This window comes from Phascolarctos cinereus, unplaced genomic scaffold (genome assembly GCF_003287225.1).
Source record: "Phascolarctos cinereus isolate Bilbo 61053 unplaced genomic scaffold, phaCin_HiC Scaffold_5;HRSCAF=322, whole genome shotgun sequence".
Lineage (NCBI taxonomy): Eukaryota > Metazoa > Chordata > Mammalia > Diprotodontia > Phascolarctidae > Phascolarctos > Phascolarctos cinereus.
In genome coordinates this window covers 450,260,075-450,274,832 of record NW_027555958.1, presented here as the reverse complement: position 1 = coordinate 450,274,832, position 14,758 = coordinate 450,260,075, and the positions used below count along the sequence as shown (strand labels likewise).

Below are 14,758 nucleotides of genomic sequence, written 5' to 3'. Positions count from 1 at the left end.
AGAGAGTGACGGAAGAAGAGAGACAGTTAGGGGGATGGAAGCGTTGGATCTGGTGAGGATGAGAAGTTTGGAGGAGGAAAGAGAGGTTTAGGCAGAAGCCTCGGGAGAAGAAGGGCCAGGAAAACATTTGGAGAGAGAACGAAGACGCCCAGGCAGGCTCCCCGCGGCTCGGGGTTCCCCTCCTTGGGCCCCCGCAGCCCGGTCAGCTCCCTTGGCCTTGCTGTGGGCTCGCCGGAGGGTCTCCCCGTGCCGGGCAGCCCTTGCAACGCCCCGCGTTTCCCGCTGCCAGGTGAGGTCTGGCCGCCGCGGTTCGCTTCCTCCGATCCTCTGCCCGTCTCCCTCCGGGTGCCCCCCGCCCCCCTCCCGCCGCTCGCTCCGCGCTGCGCTCCGGCGGTGATTGCTCGGGTCTGACTTAGCCAAAGCGGCGGACGCTCCCAGAGCCGCCCCCTCTCCCTCCCTCCCCCAGGTCTGGCCGTCCCCCCCTTCCCCCTCCTCCTTTCTCCCTCCTGTCTCCTGGGCGCCCAGGCGAGAGCAGCCGATGGGCAGAGCGGGGGGTTTTCGGGAACAATAAGAACGGGGGGAGGACGGCGAGCCCCGGAGCTTCGCCCCCCCCCGCGCGTGCCGCGCCCCGCCCCCGCCCCCGCCCCCAGCCAGGCCCGGCCCGGCCCGGCCCCCCGCGCCTCCTGCAGCTGCTCGGGCGGGCGGGCCCCTGAGCGGAGCCGGAGCCGGAGCCGCGGCCGCCGGGGGGCCCCTCCCTCGGTCCGTCCGATCGTCCGTCGGTCCCGCCTTGGGTCCGTAGCCCTCCGGCCTCAGCAGCCCCAGCCGCCGCGGCTCGGACCCCGGCCATGTACGCCTTTGTGCGCTTCCTGGAGGACAACGTGTGCTACGCGCTGCCCGTGTCCTGCGTGCGCGACTTCAGCCCCCGCTCGCGCCTCGACTTTGACAACCAGAAGGTCTACGCGGTCTACCGGAGCCCCGAGCCCCCCGAGGCGGCGGCGCCCCCCGCGCCCGCGCCCGCTGGGGCCTCCTGGGGAGCGCTGCTGCCGCACAAGGCCCAAATCCTGGCGCTGGCAGGTGAGTGAGGCCCGGGGGGCCGGGGGGGGCGAGGGGTGCGGATCGGGGTGGCCCCTGCAGGAGCCTAGGCCGGGGGGCAGGAGGGCCTCCGGACACCTGGGCGGGGAGGCTGCGGGGAGACGGGCCGTGGGCCGGTTCTCACCAGCCGCACCCCCTCGGTCTTCTTCCCAGCCTCATTTTCTGAGGTTTATTTCTGAAAGGCCAGACCAGTTAAAATTGAGATCGGTTCCCCTTTGTCATCCCTGACCCCCCGCCCCTCTCCCTTTTCTCTCTCTTCTGTCTCTTTGGCTTCACTTGTTGGAAAGGAGTTTTCAAGAGCTGAAGGTGGGGAGAGGCAAGAGAAGGTGGGGGGCGGGGCAGCTGTCCCCTACCTGTCCCCCTCCCAACACACACACACACACACACACACACACACTCTCTCTCTCTCTCTCTCTCTCTCTCTCTTCTCTCTCTCTCTCTCTCTCTCTCTCTCTCTCTCTCGCACTGAAGGCTGTTGGGACTCGGTGACTTTTGGTCCATCCCTCTTCTAGGACCTGAAGCTGCTGGGAGGGAGGGATAAGTGGGCTGCTGATAGCCTGGGGAGCTTCAGGCTCACCCTCCGTTCTTCATCGGTCCACTTTAGAACTGTGTAACAGTTACCTCCCCTACCTCCTCAGCCCCCAGTATTTGGGCAGGCTCCTGTCTGTAGTTCCCAAGAGCCTCGCATCACACATCAGTCTTCCTCCTGTCAAGTGTACAGGGAAGGAAGGAGCTGGATCCCCTGTCTCAGATGGAGAACTAATCCCTAGAGGGTTTCCTGCAGGCCAGCCCAGATGCTGGGGCTCTTTCTGTAACAACAAGCTCACATTTAAGGAGCCCTGTGAGGCAGGTGGATCTACATTGGACAGATAGGGAAACTGAGGATTAGGAGTCCTGGCATCACTGTGAGATGTATGTGGTCTCTCCAATTTAATCGAGTTTGGAAAGCTCTCTGCTCATTTTACAGAGAAGGGAATTGAGATCCAGCAAAGCTAAGGTCACTTAGCTAGTAAGTGACAGTCTATATTTTTTAACTGAGTGGCTCCAACTCCGAATCCAGTACGCTTTCAGGTCTCCCAACTCCCAGCCCACTATGTTCCTTGTGCTGTACCACTCTGCCTTCTGCTCTCCCCACCCTACCACCCAAAGTCATAAGCAAAGGGGAGGAAGAGACAGACAGGTGGTGCTTCAGAGCGGTGGAGGTATCTGGGATGAGTCCGGGAAGCCCACGGGTGAGGAGGCCGCGTGTCTGAGGGAAACAAGGATCACTTGGAATCAGTTTCACAAAACTGGGAAGGATGGAGAGAGGGTTAGTAGATGTCTGTCCTGATCCAAACCTTAGCAAAGATTCCCGCTGTGGAATCTCCAGCAAGTGATCATTCAGCTCTGGGTTGAATACCATCAGTGATGGTGAACTCACCACCTCCAAGACAGCAACCTTACAGAGCAGTTTTAACTACTAGGAATTTGTTTCCTTACATCAAGCCTAAAAAATCCTCCTTGTAAATCTCTGCTTCCTTCCCCACCCTACTGCTCCCCAACAGCATCCAAGTGGCTTTTTGTCCTGCCCTCTGGGGTCCGCTTCACATCCTTTCCTATATTTGAAGACATCTCCTAGCAGCCCTCAGCCTTCTTCTCCCAGCTAAAATGTCCCAGTTTTGTGTACTGATCCTCCTATGCCCTGGTCTTGATGTGCCCTTCCTATGCCAGCAGTCCTCTTTTGGATCTCCCTGCCCCAGTCTGTGAACAGCCAGCCCTCCTGCAATGTGCTGCTCTCCCATTAGGGTCTGCCCAGGCAGTCAGCTGTGAAATGGAGTCCCTGCTTCCTTTCTTGACTCAGGGATTTTAGGACTTGGATCTGTTAGGGGCCTTGGCAGTCATCTGGATTAACTCATTTTACAGGTCAGGCAGTTGAGGCCCAGAGAAGGGAAGGGACCTGCCCCAGATGACCAGCCAGTAAGCCCCTTTGGTCAGGTAGAGGTGGTGATTAAAAAAAAAAAAAGCTGAGCAGTCAGTCCCTGGGGAAGGAAGAACGAGTCTTAGGGTCGAGACAGTACGAGAAAGTGGGAAGAGACATCCCTGACTGTATATGCAGGGTCCAGCGATCGAGATGAGGGCACCAACAGCCCAGGTGCAGGGGGAGTCGAGGGAGAGACCAGTTTTGGGGAGCTGGCGTCTACCAAGAGTCACCCATACCTCTCCCTCTGTTTGACTTGTTGAAAAAAAATTTTAAAGAGTGGAATGGGGAGTGTGGGGAGGGAAAAGGCAAGAGAAAGAGGTTTCTGGGGTTGGGGGAGGGGCATTCTCCTATTTGCCCCCCTCCCCCAACAGAGCACATACCTCAGTTGTTGGGCCCCAAGGGCTTTTTTGGTCCATCCCTCTTCTGGAACCAAAGCCTGTTGGAGAGACATGCTAGGCCGTGTGGGAAGTGAAGGCTGGAAGGAACGTTGGAAGTTGTTTGCCCTCACCAGCTCCTAGCCCAGAAGCCCCATTAGGGGGTTCCAGTTGGATCTGTCCCCAAGTGGCACATATGAGCCTCCCTCACTGCTCTAGGAAATAGTGAGTTCCCCATCCCTGGAGGTATCCAGCCAGGGCCTGGAGGGCCACTTTAAGGGGTTTCCTGCATGTGTGAGTTGGCCAGAGGCCCCTGAGGTCCCTGTCACCTCTGAAATGGGCTGATTTCTCCCAAGGCCTGTGCCTCCACTCTTTCCTCCTGGGGGGATCTGGGGCTCTGCTTAAAGAGCCTTGGAATGTCCCGCCCCCTCCCCGGGCCTCCCTGGCTGAGACACAAATGCTTCTTAAGGATTCCCAGCAGCCAATGCTCCAGGGTCCTAGGTGGCTGAGAATGTGATTAGGGGAGACATCTTGTAGGCGCAGCAGAGCCTGGGGGTCTCTGGTCCCATGCCAGTCAGTCAGTAAACATTGAAGCGCCTCCTCTGTGCCAGGCACCGTGCTAAGTGCAGCACACTCTTCCGTTCACACCCTGCTTCTTAGTATGCTTTCAGATCTGACGCAGAGTGAATGATCTCATGGTGGGCACAGCCCCATCTTACAGATGGAGAAACTGAACCCCACAAGGAACTTAGCACAGTCACGTAGGGAGTTAGTTGTAGACCCAGGCCTCCAGAATCCTCCACATCACGCTGCTGCCTCGGTCCCCCAGCCCACCGCCTCTCTCCCTGCATTGCGTGGATGGAGCCCTGAGCGCACTGAACTGGGACCATTCTTGATTCTTGGCCTTATCATCTCCATTCTATAGATAAAGAAACTGAGGCCAACAAAGAGAGGCAGGGTGGAGGGAACAAGCATTTATTAAGCATCTACAGCGTGCCGCACATTGTGCTGAGCGCTTTCCATATAGTATCTCATTTGATCCCCCAACAACCCTGGGAGTTAGGAGCTGTTATCCCCATTTCATGGTTGAAGAAACTGAGGCAGACAGGAAGGAAATGGTTTGCCTGGGGTAACGTGACAAGTGCTTCTCTGAGCCTAACTTTGAACTCTGGTCTTCTGAACTCCAGGGCCAGTACCCCTAGCTGTCTGTGCAGTGTCAGAAGACAGTGCTGCTCGTATGCGTGCAGATGTAGAACTGCCCGTCTGGTCCAGACTTCTTATTTAACAGATTAGGAAACTGAGGCTCAAGTCCCACAACTAGGAAGCGATAGCACTGTCATCCAAAGCCAGGTCTTCTCACTGGGAGCTGAGGGTTCTTTCAACACACCAGGTACATTTACCCACCCGACGTCACTGAGCTGGCAAGGCCCTGGGCTGCTGATCAAGTACCAGAGGGGCGCAGGGGGCTTCTGCACTACGCTGACCCCTTGGCAGGTGTTGGGTAGGCTGTGGGCAGGGCTCCTCGCCGGGCGGTAGAAGAGGCAGCTGGGTGCACGGCTGACCTCAAGATGAAGGAGCTCTCGCCTTGAAGCCAGTTTCTAGGAGGGCCAGCCTCACCACTGGACACCCTGCTGGCATGCGGGGGCCATGGAACACACTCAGACTGAAAGCTGGGGAAGGGGAAAGATCTTGGTGACTTCCTTTTTTTTTTTGCCTCCGAAGTCTTCAGCAGAAGAGATCAGCTGTTTCCCAAGAGAATTGTGACTCGACTCTGCAGACGGGGAGGGTGAGGCCCTGTAGTCCATCCCATACCTGACCCAAAGTCCCCTTTTCTGCATCATTCCCCCCAAGAGGCCTCTCCCAGTAGGGGAGGCAGGCCATCGAGTGGACAGCAGTCTGACTGTGATCTGGCTCAGGGCCATCTGTCCACCCTAGTCCCTGCTCCCACTGGGCCTTCTGGGGCCCAGCTGAAGAAGCCTAAGCCCTTTGACCACTTGAAGACAGCTAGCTGGTCACTGTCTTCCTCCTTCTCCCCCCAGGCTAAACTCCCTTCAGCATTGTTCTGGACCTGCCGGGGGCACCTTCAGTCCCCACCCATCTGGTGGCCTCCTCTGGACCCGTTCCAGCTTGTCCTCACCCTCCCTAAAGTGTGGTGCCTGAGGCACCCGCTGAATTTGTAACCTTAGCCGGCTTGTCCTAGAAGGAAGAAAAACCATCCCAGTGGGTGATTCACTGCCGTTTGCCCTGGCAAGTCAGCACTGGCACCTCCTGCCATTAATGCCATCTACAATGCCAGCCATGACATGCTGTTATAAACAGCAACAGGTTAGCAGGATCTGAGACTGGCAAAAGCCATTGTACAGATGGGTAAACTGAGGCTTAGGGGAAAGGGCTTACAGCTGTCACAGCCAGGACTCGAGATTTAGAGCTGGACGTGACCTTCCAGGCCACCTCCTCATCCTAAAGATAACCTGAGGCCTAAGGGCTTGGACCCCAGGCTCCTGCATTTCCCACATTTTCCCCAAAGCATTTCTCTAAGAAAGGCTTTGGCATTACAAAGAACTCTCCTCCAGGCAGCCTAGTAAGAGGGCCAGAGTTGAGGGGAAACTGAGGCCCAGAAAAGGGAAGGTGAGGGATTGAGGTCATGCCGCAAGCCTCTGTCGTTCTTCTTCCTCTGTTCATTTTTGTCCCCTAGTGCTCCCATTTCCTCCTCGCTTGTTAGTGTGGCAGCATTCCTTAGCCTGCTTACACCTGCCGTCCAGGGCTGCCAGGTGTAGACTGTACCCTAAAAATAGAGGTGAAATGAGAATAATGTAGAAATACCAGCTGGAAAAACAGTAGTCCTACAAACATGCTACGGGAACCCAAACTGTACCATGCTATGATCTGGTTCAGTATAAAGCAAATCTGAGCGCTGGTCAGGGGCTCACGTTCAGACCAGGACAGCATCAGCCTTGAGTCTGAAAGGCATCACTGCATCAGTGGGTTTTGGGACTCCAAATCCTGGGTTTATAACTCTTGGGGGGGCGGTGAGTGTGTGTGTGTGAGAGTGTGAGTGTGTGTGTGACGGATACAGAGAGAGAGGGGAGAGAGACAGAGGGGAAGAGGAAGGGAAAGGAGGTGGAGGAAGGGGAAGAGAGAGACAGAGACAGAAAGAGGGAAAGACTTTGAGAAATTGGCAGATTTCTCCCAAGATTTGCTGTCACCACGTCCAGCACAACTTGAGGAAAGACCTTTTTACTCCTTGCTCCAATTCTGGGGGGAGTCAGTGCCCACTATTTTTAGGGTAGGAGCCTTGGTTCTTTACCCATTTCATCTCTGTTTGTTAAACTCTAACTGGTTGCTTTTTCTGTTGGAGCCCTTTCCCTGGTTCTAAACCAGCTTAGAACCCCCCTAAAAGACTGGAGGTTTGATTCTTCCTAGAGATGCTGCAGCATTTCCCATTTTTAAAGCCCAACCATGGATTCAGACAGCTGGGGGTGGGCTGGCGCAAGAAGTCACGTTAATATGGGCTGCAGCTGTCACCTTGGCCAGGTCACTTATCCCTGGGTCTCAGTCCCCGCCAGTCCCCGCATTCCCTGTTCTGAGCTCTGACGCTGTCTCTGCTCCATCCCGCAGTTCCCTCTGACATGCTGTGGTTCTGTGATTTGGGGGGATGCTTTGCTAGTTGTGTCTTGATGCTCCCCTCCGTCCCACCCCACCCTTGACCATCTTCTCCACTGAGACTCTAATCTGTTGGGGCAGAGCACAGCTTTGTCTCTGCCCTGAGGAGAGGCTATAGGAAAGGCGAGATTTGCCTTCCTTATGGCTGAATCAGCCCTACCTAGTTAATCTTCCTCTTCTGACACCCAAAGGGAGACTGCAGCTGAGGTTAGAGCCACTTTGTGGAATCTCTGGAGAGCATCCTGCTTCCTGAAGCCCTCATCCAGGGAGCCACCAGGTCAGTTGGTCTGGGCACTCATGAATGCACTGTGACCCAGACAGTGTGGTGAGTGAGTCATGAGGCCCTTCACCCAGTCCTCCAGGCCCAGAACACTGAGCCCTCCGCAGAGCCTTGGGCAATCAGAAGGGCGCGGAGCCCCAGGGCAGAGTTGAGGGAGGGTCAGGCGGCTTTGGTGGACCCTTTTCCAGCCTTTCTAAAAGCCCTCTCTGCTCTCTCCCTGCTAGGCCCCATTTTCCTGAGTCAACTTTCCCCAAAAAGCCAAGGCTCAATTTAGCAACCAGTGTATGCCATAGCCTGGTCCCTTTTTTTTTGGACAGAGCCTGAAGCAGACAGGGCCCAGGAATGGATGGCCTGCTAGCCCTCCTACTGTGAGCCACGCTGTCTGGCAGAGATGGAAGGGTCACTGGCGGTCATCCAAGCCAGCCCCCTTCTTGAAGATGGGGAGGCCAGAACTGCAGAGTAATTTGCCTGAGGTGGAACGGGGGCCAGTGCCCAGGGCCTCTTGTCCCAGGTCAGGGCTCTTTCCTGGGGTGGGGCAGTCCCGTCTCTAACACCCCTCTGCTGATACAAGCGCAGACCAAAAAACTGCCCTGCAGAGCCATCCCATCGCCTTCATCCATGTGAAAGGTCAAAAAGAAGCCAGCAGCCTCCTTTGTCAGCTGGAAAAGCTCAGAACTTTGGAGGAGATTTCCTTCCAAGTCCCATTCTTCTTTCTTGGATAACTTTGGTTTGTTCCGTGTTCTTGGCCCATCTTGGCATCTTCGGTCCAAACAGAGCGATGGCAAGAGAAATGCTTTGGCAAGCGCCCAGGATTAGTGGGGAGGCAGAGGGCTGGCCAGGATTGCTAGATGTCATCGGTGAGGGAACCTGCCAAGGGGGGTGGGGGGAGGAGGCGGCAAAGCTTAGAGTTTCAGTTTTGACATGTTGTAGTGGATACACGCTGGAGCGAAGAGAGGAGCCTGCTGGGTGCCACCCCCATCCTTCCCGAGCACAAGAGAACATTAACCATTGACAGTGCCATCCAGGGGGTGCACAGTCCCCCAGAGTATCCCTGAGGCTGCAGGCCAGAACAGGCAGGGGTCATCCCAGACCGACTTTGAGCCAGTCACAGCCAGATACACAGATGTACGCATATCAGGATCCAGTGTGCTCAGTTTCCAGAGAAAGGAACTGGGCTCCAGAGAAGGGAAGGGGCTCACCCAAAGGTCACCTCATGAGTTAGTGCCCCAGGAGAGACCAGACAGCCCCTCGATAGATCTGACCTTCTCTGCTCCAGAGCCTCTCTACTCTATCATTCCAAATTCTCAGCTCCCTTCCTGCTCTGATTGAGGCCCCTCCCAGTTCTGACATTCTGTGTTCTTTGTTCTAAGGGCCCTCCCAGCTCTGACCATCTCTATCCTATGGGTCATCCCAGCCCGGACACTGAGAGGGCCCTCTTGGCTCCTACATTCTGTATCTAAGGCGTTTTCCAACATGGTCATTGTTCATATCTCTGTCCTAAGGCTCGTCCCAGACCAACACTGAGGGGCTCTACAGGGGTCTTTATTCCTTAATTAGCTTCCTCCCTCTTCCTTCTTGACCTCTCTCTTCTCCAGGTTTTCGTGCCCTGCTCTCTCCTGGCTCTCCTCCCAGCAGTCTGACCTTTTGCAGGCCCATCCTCTCTGTGAGTAGGGGGCCCCCTCAATCCTCCATCCTGGCTTCTTCCCTCTTCTTCCCCTCTCAGTGATGTCACAAGTTTCGCATGGATTCCATTCTCAGCTCCATGCAGATGGCTCTTAAATCTCTGCGTCCAGCCCTAACCCCTCTCCTGAGCCCCAGCATCTTCACCTGCGTGGTCTGGACCCATCTTAGATCCCCTGCCCCAATCAGAACTCTTCTGAATGTCCCTCGTCCTTTGAGAGCCTCGTTCTTCTGCCAGGTCCTCCCCTTCTCTCCCTTGTTTGCTGCTCAGTCTCATTATTTCTCCCTCCGCAACCTCCCCAAAGTCTCCCTTGTTCTCTCCCTCATCCCTTGTCTGGACTATCGCCACGCCTCCCCGATGGCCTGCTTGTCTCTACTTTCTTCCCCCCAGTCCATCCCTCTTCCTCACAGCTTCCTGGTCTGACCATGGCACTCTTCTCCTCAGGAAGCTGCAGCAGCTCCTGGTTTCCCTTAAGATTAAATACAAACATGTGTGTGTGGCCTTGAAGGTCCTACCCAGTCTGAACTGCAGCCTTGAGACCTCTTCAGGCCGGTAATGGATCCAATCCATCTCCAGCCAGCTGACCCACTGACTGGGCTTTTGCCCAAGTGATCCCACTGCCATAACGGAATACTTCTCCTGTCCTCGGACTCCCAAGCTCCCTTCAAGGCTTAGTTTACATCCCCTCTCCTTCAGGAAGCCTCCCATGATTTTCCTGGTCCCCCCCCCCGCCACCCCAGGGCATCTCTCCTAATTACATCGCTATGGACATATTTCCCCTTTAAAGACAAGGATGACTTCACTTTTGTGAACAAATGTTTATTGATTGACTGATTGATTTTAGCTAAGTCAGTGCCCCCCATTTTCTTTCTTTTTTTTTCTTTTCTTTTTTTTTGGGTAGGCAGTGGGGTTAAGTGACTTGCCCAGGGTCACACAGCTAGTGAGTGTTAGGTGTCTGAGGCCGGATTTGAGCTCAGGTCCTCCTGAATCCGGGGCTGGTGCTCTATCCACTGCCCACCTAGCTGCCCCCCAGCCCTTCATTTTCAACAGAGACTCCTGGATCTTTCCCATTGTTTGCAGATTCTTCTAGTATTGTTGGGGGAGACCAGCAGGCCCCTTGAAGTTGGGAGACCAAACTTATGTGGTCTGGGCAAGTCATGTGACTTCTCTGGCCTTCCATTTCCTCACTCCTGAGCTTGTTGGGCACCTCTGTGTGACCCTGAATAAGTCATGTAACTTCTCTGAGGCTCAGTTTACTCATCTGAAAAATGAGGATAGCAAGCCCCCTAACACTACTTGTTTGAAAGTGTTACTGTTTTCAAAGCCACTTGTGGAGGTCTAGCCCAATGCTGGGAGCCCTGGGAGCACTTCCGACCATGCCTGGTACTCATTGATTATCCAGGCTTGGCATTTGAAGCAAATCTGCCCAGCAGAAGCTTATTGAGTTTCTGGGCCTAGACTTGATGGCCTGTGCCCACATCAAGGCCCACCCCATTTCTTGGTAGGATCTAGCCTCAGGTCGTCCTCTGCCCAGCAGGCAGGCAGTTCCCCAGCTGGGCTCTGTTGAACTCTTGGTGGCCTCGGGTGACCTAGAGGGCTCAGGTGTCTGCCAGCGGTTCGTCTTTGCACAGAACTTAGTTAGGCCTTGGAAGCCATAGAGATAGAATCTTCCCTGCTGGCAAGCCAGGCCTGGAACAGAGGCCTGACTCCTGCAAGACACATTAACTCTATTAGGGAGCTTTCCAGGGGCCATTGGGTAAATCCATCATCCCAGTCAGTGAGAGAATCCTAGAATGCTGCAGGTGTGAGAGCCCTTAGGTCTGAGAATAGAAGATGTCATTGCTGTTAGGGACCTTGGAACTTAGAACAGAGGATATCTCACAGAGCTGGGAGGGGCCTGAGAACAGGAGTGTCAGGGCTGGGAGGGGATGGTCCTTATTGGTCTTCTGGTCCCAACCCCTTGTTTTATAGAGGGGGTAACCAAGCCCACGGAAGAAAAGTTACTGTGTTGTGGAATCTTGAGAGTTTCGAGGGACCTCCTGGGCTGAATCTTTACTTTCCTACTACAACATCCCCTCCCTGACAAGTGGTCATCTTCTCAAAGATTTCTAGGAATGGGGAGCTCACTCTCTTTCAAGATTTTTCCTTGTGTAGAATGAAATCTCCCTCCTTCCAACGTTCACCCCCCATCACTCCACAGCAAGTTGTTGGGGGCCTTAAGGTTCTAGGTGACAGCTGTCAGGTTCTGTCCCCTCTTCTTTTCATCTCCTTGCCAAGTCTTGTCTTCAGACTAAACACCCCCACATTCTCAGTGAATCCTACGGGGCCTAATCTCATCCTCTCAAGGAGTCACTTGGTGATCCCCTTATTGTCACCATTTCACAGATGGAGAGACTGAGGCTCACAGAGATCTCACAGCTAGCAAGCATGGATGGATGGCCTCCCCCACCATGGGGGGCTTCAAGCAGAGGCTGGATGAGCACTGGGGTGGGGAGTATGTGGCAGGTGGGATTTCTGCCCCAGCTTGAGATGGACCAAAAGACCCTGGAAAATCCTTCCCTCCCCCAGAGGCTGTTCTGTCAGTAGCTTACACTTCTATAATCCACTCAAGTTGGGATTTGTTCCACGGATCGGCTGGGCCGGGAGTTTTCCATCTCCAGCTCCCCCACCTCCCTCTCAGGGAAGACCCCGTTCTTTGACAGAATTGCTCAGGCCCTAGGTCAAGGTTGTGTTGACCCGAGGTTTTGTGTTTACAGCTCAGAGATAGCTTGGGGACATCTTAATCCATCCCCCTCATTCTTCAGGGGAGAAAACTGAGGTGCAGAGAAGGGAAGGGCTTTGCCCCAGAGCCCTGGCAGAGGCCAGATTCAGACTTGGGCTTCTGGTTCCCCATCTGGTGTGTTTCCCCTGTCATGGTGCTCTGAGCTGGAGTGACTGAGTGCCCTGTAAGGCAAGCCTAGCCAGGGTTGTAGGAGGGGCTTCCCACCCTTACAAACATCCGCTGGGACCTGGAAATAGAAAATCAATGCATGTCAGGGGCATTCAAGGCTTCCAGTCTGGCTTCTAGGGTCTGCTTCCTTCTGCGAAGGCCTTTATGCTTTCACCAGAGGGCTCTGCTTAACTCTGCCAGCAAGAGCTGGGGGAAGTGGCCTTGAAAACTTGACACCATCTTCTTCCCTGGGGGAGAAATAGGCCAGGAAGCCATCATCTGTCATTGACTAAGGACAGACTCGTGTGTCCTGTCAGGCTGGGGTCAGGGAGCGGTCACAGGGGGATGCGGAGAATGATGTTGGTCAGAATAATTGGGGCTGCCCCACTTTCTCTGGTGCCTTCTTCATAGCAGAAGCAGACATATCAAAGAGTGTTATCCCCATTTCACAGCTGGGGAAACTGAGGCTAAGAGATGGAAGGTGACTCAGAGGGTCAGTTCCCTGATGTCACTGACCTAAACTGAAGGCAGTGCAGTAAACTTTGGCTGTTCTTTTGTGCCATGCAGTGGCCTTACAATAAAGGCTCCCCCCAGGGCTGTCCTCAGGAAGGCTTCAAGCCAAGGCTGCCTGACCCTGGGGTGTGCCAGTAGCAGTGTGGGATGAGACAACCTTGAATTGCTGGGATTTGGGGGTAGAGACCTGGAAGGAGCCGTAAGGGTCACCCATGAGGAGACCGAGCCCCAGAGAATGAATGATGAAAGAAGAAGCAGTTATTTAGCTCTTACTGCATGCCAGGCACTGGGCTAGAGGCCGGGGACACAAAAGCACAGTGAGGCCCTGCCCTCAGGGAGCTTGCGCAGTAATGCAGGTCCCAGACCCTTTGGCAGTCAGCCTGGGAAAGCCCGCGGGCCTCTGGCAAAGTCAGGTTTTTAAATGTGCAAAATAAAACGCATAGGATTGCAAAGGAAGCCAATAATATTGAACTGCAGATCTTAAAATATATTTTTTTAAAAACCAAGTTTGTATCTTCCAGATGAAAATCCTCTGTTCTAGTGATAGAAATGGCACCCCCTGGGCACCCTTGAGTGGGCTGGCAGAATCACAGAGATGGGGACGGCACCTGGGTGAGTGGACAGTACGTTCTCCCAGGTAGCAATGGCAAGATGGAGTGGCACCCGCGAGGTCAGAGAGTACCCAAGTGTCCAAGGTCAGCATTTGAATCCAGGTCTTCTGAGCCTCAGTGGAGTGCCCTCCTCCTGCCCCACCCCATCTGACTGGTGTGTGCAGATTCTCTGGCAGAGAGAGAAGGGGGCCAGCCATGCACCAGAGTAATATCAGTAGTGCTTACCACCCTGTTTAGGCCACTTCAAAGTTCACAAAGCCCTTCACAGCAGCCCCCGGGAGGGAGATGTGAAGAGCCTGAGGCTCGGAGACACCAGGTAACTTGTTCAGGGTGACACAGCCAGGAGTCATTCAGAGGAGCATCTGAAGCTGTCTTCTGGCCTTCAAGGCCAGCGCCCCACTCACTGCTGCTTCTCCGGCCTCTGCCTCAGTTTCTTCATGGGCTGAATGAGGAGGTTCGACTGGCTGACTGCCCTCTCCACATCCTCCTAATGATACGGCTGGCATTTGAACCCAGAACCTCATGCTCCAGATCCTTCCCTGCAAATCCTCAGCCCCTGCCTGATCTCTGTTAATTTACAGCACTTTTGCACTATTCTTTTTGTTTATTTTTAGGCTTAGAAAAGGCAGAGGGAAAAAGAATTGGAACAGCTTTAAACAGTTTTGTTTTTATTTTTTGCTTATTTTGAAGAAAGACTGAAACTTTCCCTTGATGGAGGCCTAAGATGTTGGCGCTGCCCTGTCCTCCTCTGCCCCTCCCCTCATAGACACGGGCAGCCTCGTCCAGATGCCAGGGCCCACTGCTGCTGCCTCAGGCTTGGAGCAGAGATTTTAGGTTTGATCTTTGGGAGGTTGAGAGGGAAGGTTCATGTCTTCTCCTCCTGCTCTTTGTCCAGAAATTCCTAAGGTAATGCAAGGATCCCCCCTCTGCCCAGAATATTCACAGTTCTAGAGAGGTCTTCTGGCCCATCTCTGTCTCCAGCATCCTGGGCAGGTAGGTAGTTATCCAGCTCCACTCAGATACTTTCTGTGATGGGAAACTTACCACCACTCCAAGCAACCTGTCCATTTTGGGAGAGCTCTGATTGTTAGGGCAATCTTCCTTAGATTGCACCCAAATCATCTTCCTTAGAAACCTCTTCTACACCCACTCACCCTCGCCCTCAGCTTCAGTTTCCTCATACACATAAGGAGGATTTTGGACTTGGTGGCCTAGGAGGTCTTTCCAGTCTGGATATGCAGTCCTGTCATTTTGTGACTTCCCTGGGCATCAGCTCTGACGTTTTCTCGTCAGTCCAGTTCAGCTCACGGTGATGAATAACTATGGGTCTGTCATTGGTATCTGTGGCTCTTATCATGAGCTCGCCCAGGGCCTCCTTCCCCTACAAGGACACGGAGCTGTGGAATTCCTTTCTCCCATTTACTCACTTCTTATTAAACTCAACTTCTCTGCCCATGTCTGCAGTGCCGGTCACCAGGAGCTGGGGGTGGTCCTGGGGAGGACGAGGCCAGACCCTGTGACTCAGAGCTCCTTCTAGGCTTGGAGACCAGCCCTGACCGAACCCTGCAGGGGCCCTTTAGAGATGGCTGGCTTTGAGGCCAGTGAGGGGAAGCCTTCTCCCAGACCACTTAGGGTTCCAAGTTGCAAGTGTTGAA

The 14,758-nt window shown here is 54.4% G+C and overlaps 2 protein-coding genes across 3 annotated transcripts in view; both read left to right on the top strand.

The window, feature by feature from the left end:
- Positions 1–14,758, top strand: part of AGBL4 (AGBL carboxypeptidase 4) — a 900,343-nt gene that overhangs the window by 734,963 nt on the left and 150,622 nt on the right. The window lies entirely within an intron of this gene.
- The window catches only part of BEND5 (BEN domain containing 5), a 46,130-nt gene continuing 32,023 nt past the window's right edge, over positions 652–14,758 (top strand). The window contains exon 1 of one of the 2 annotated variants that reach the window (XM_020987713.2): positions 652–1,074. In XM_020987713.2, the coding sequence (XP_020843372.1) occupies positions 846–1,074 (229 nt within the window). In that variant the 5' untranslated portion in view covers positions 652–845. The remainder of the gene's footprint in view (positions 1,075–14,758) is intronic. The other variant, XM_020987714.2, reaches the window with a different exon arrangement.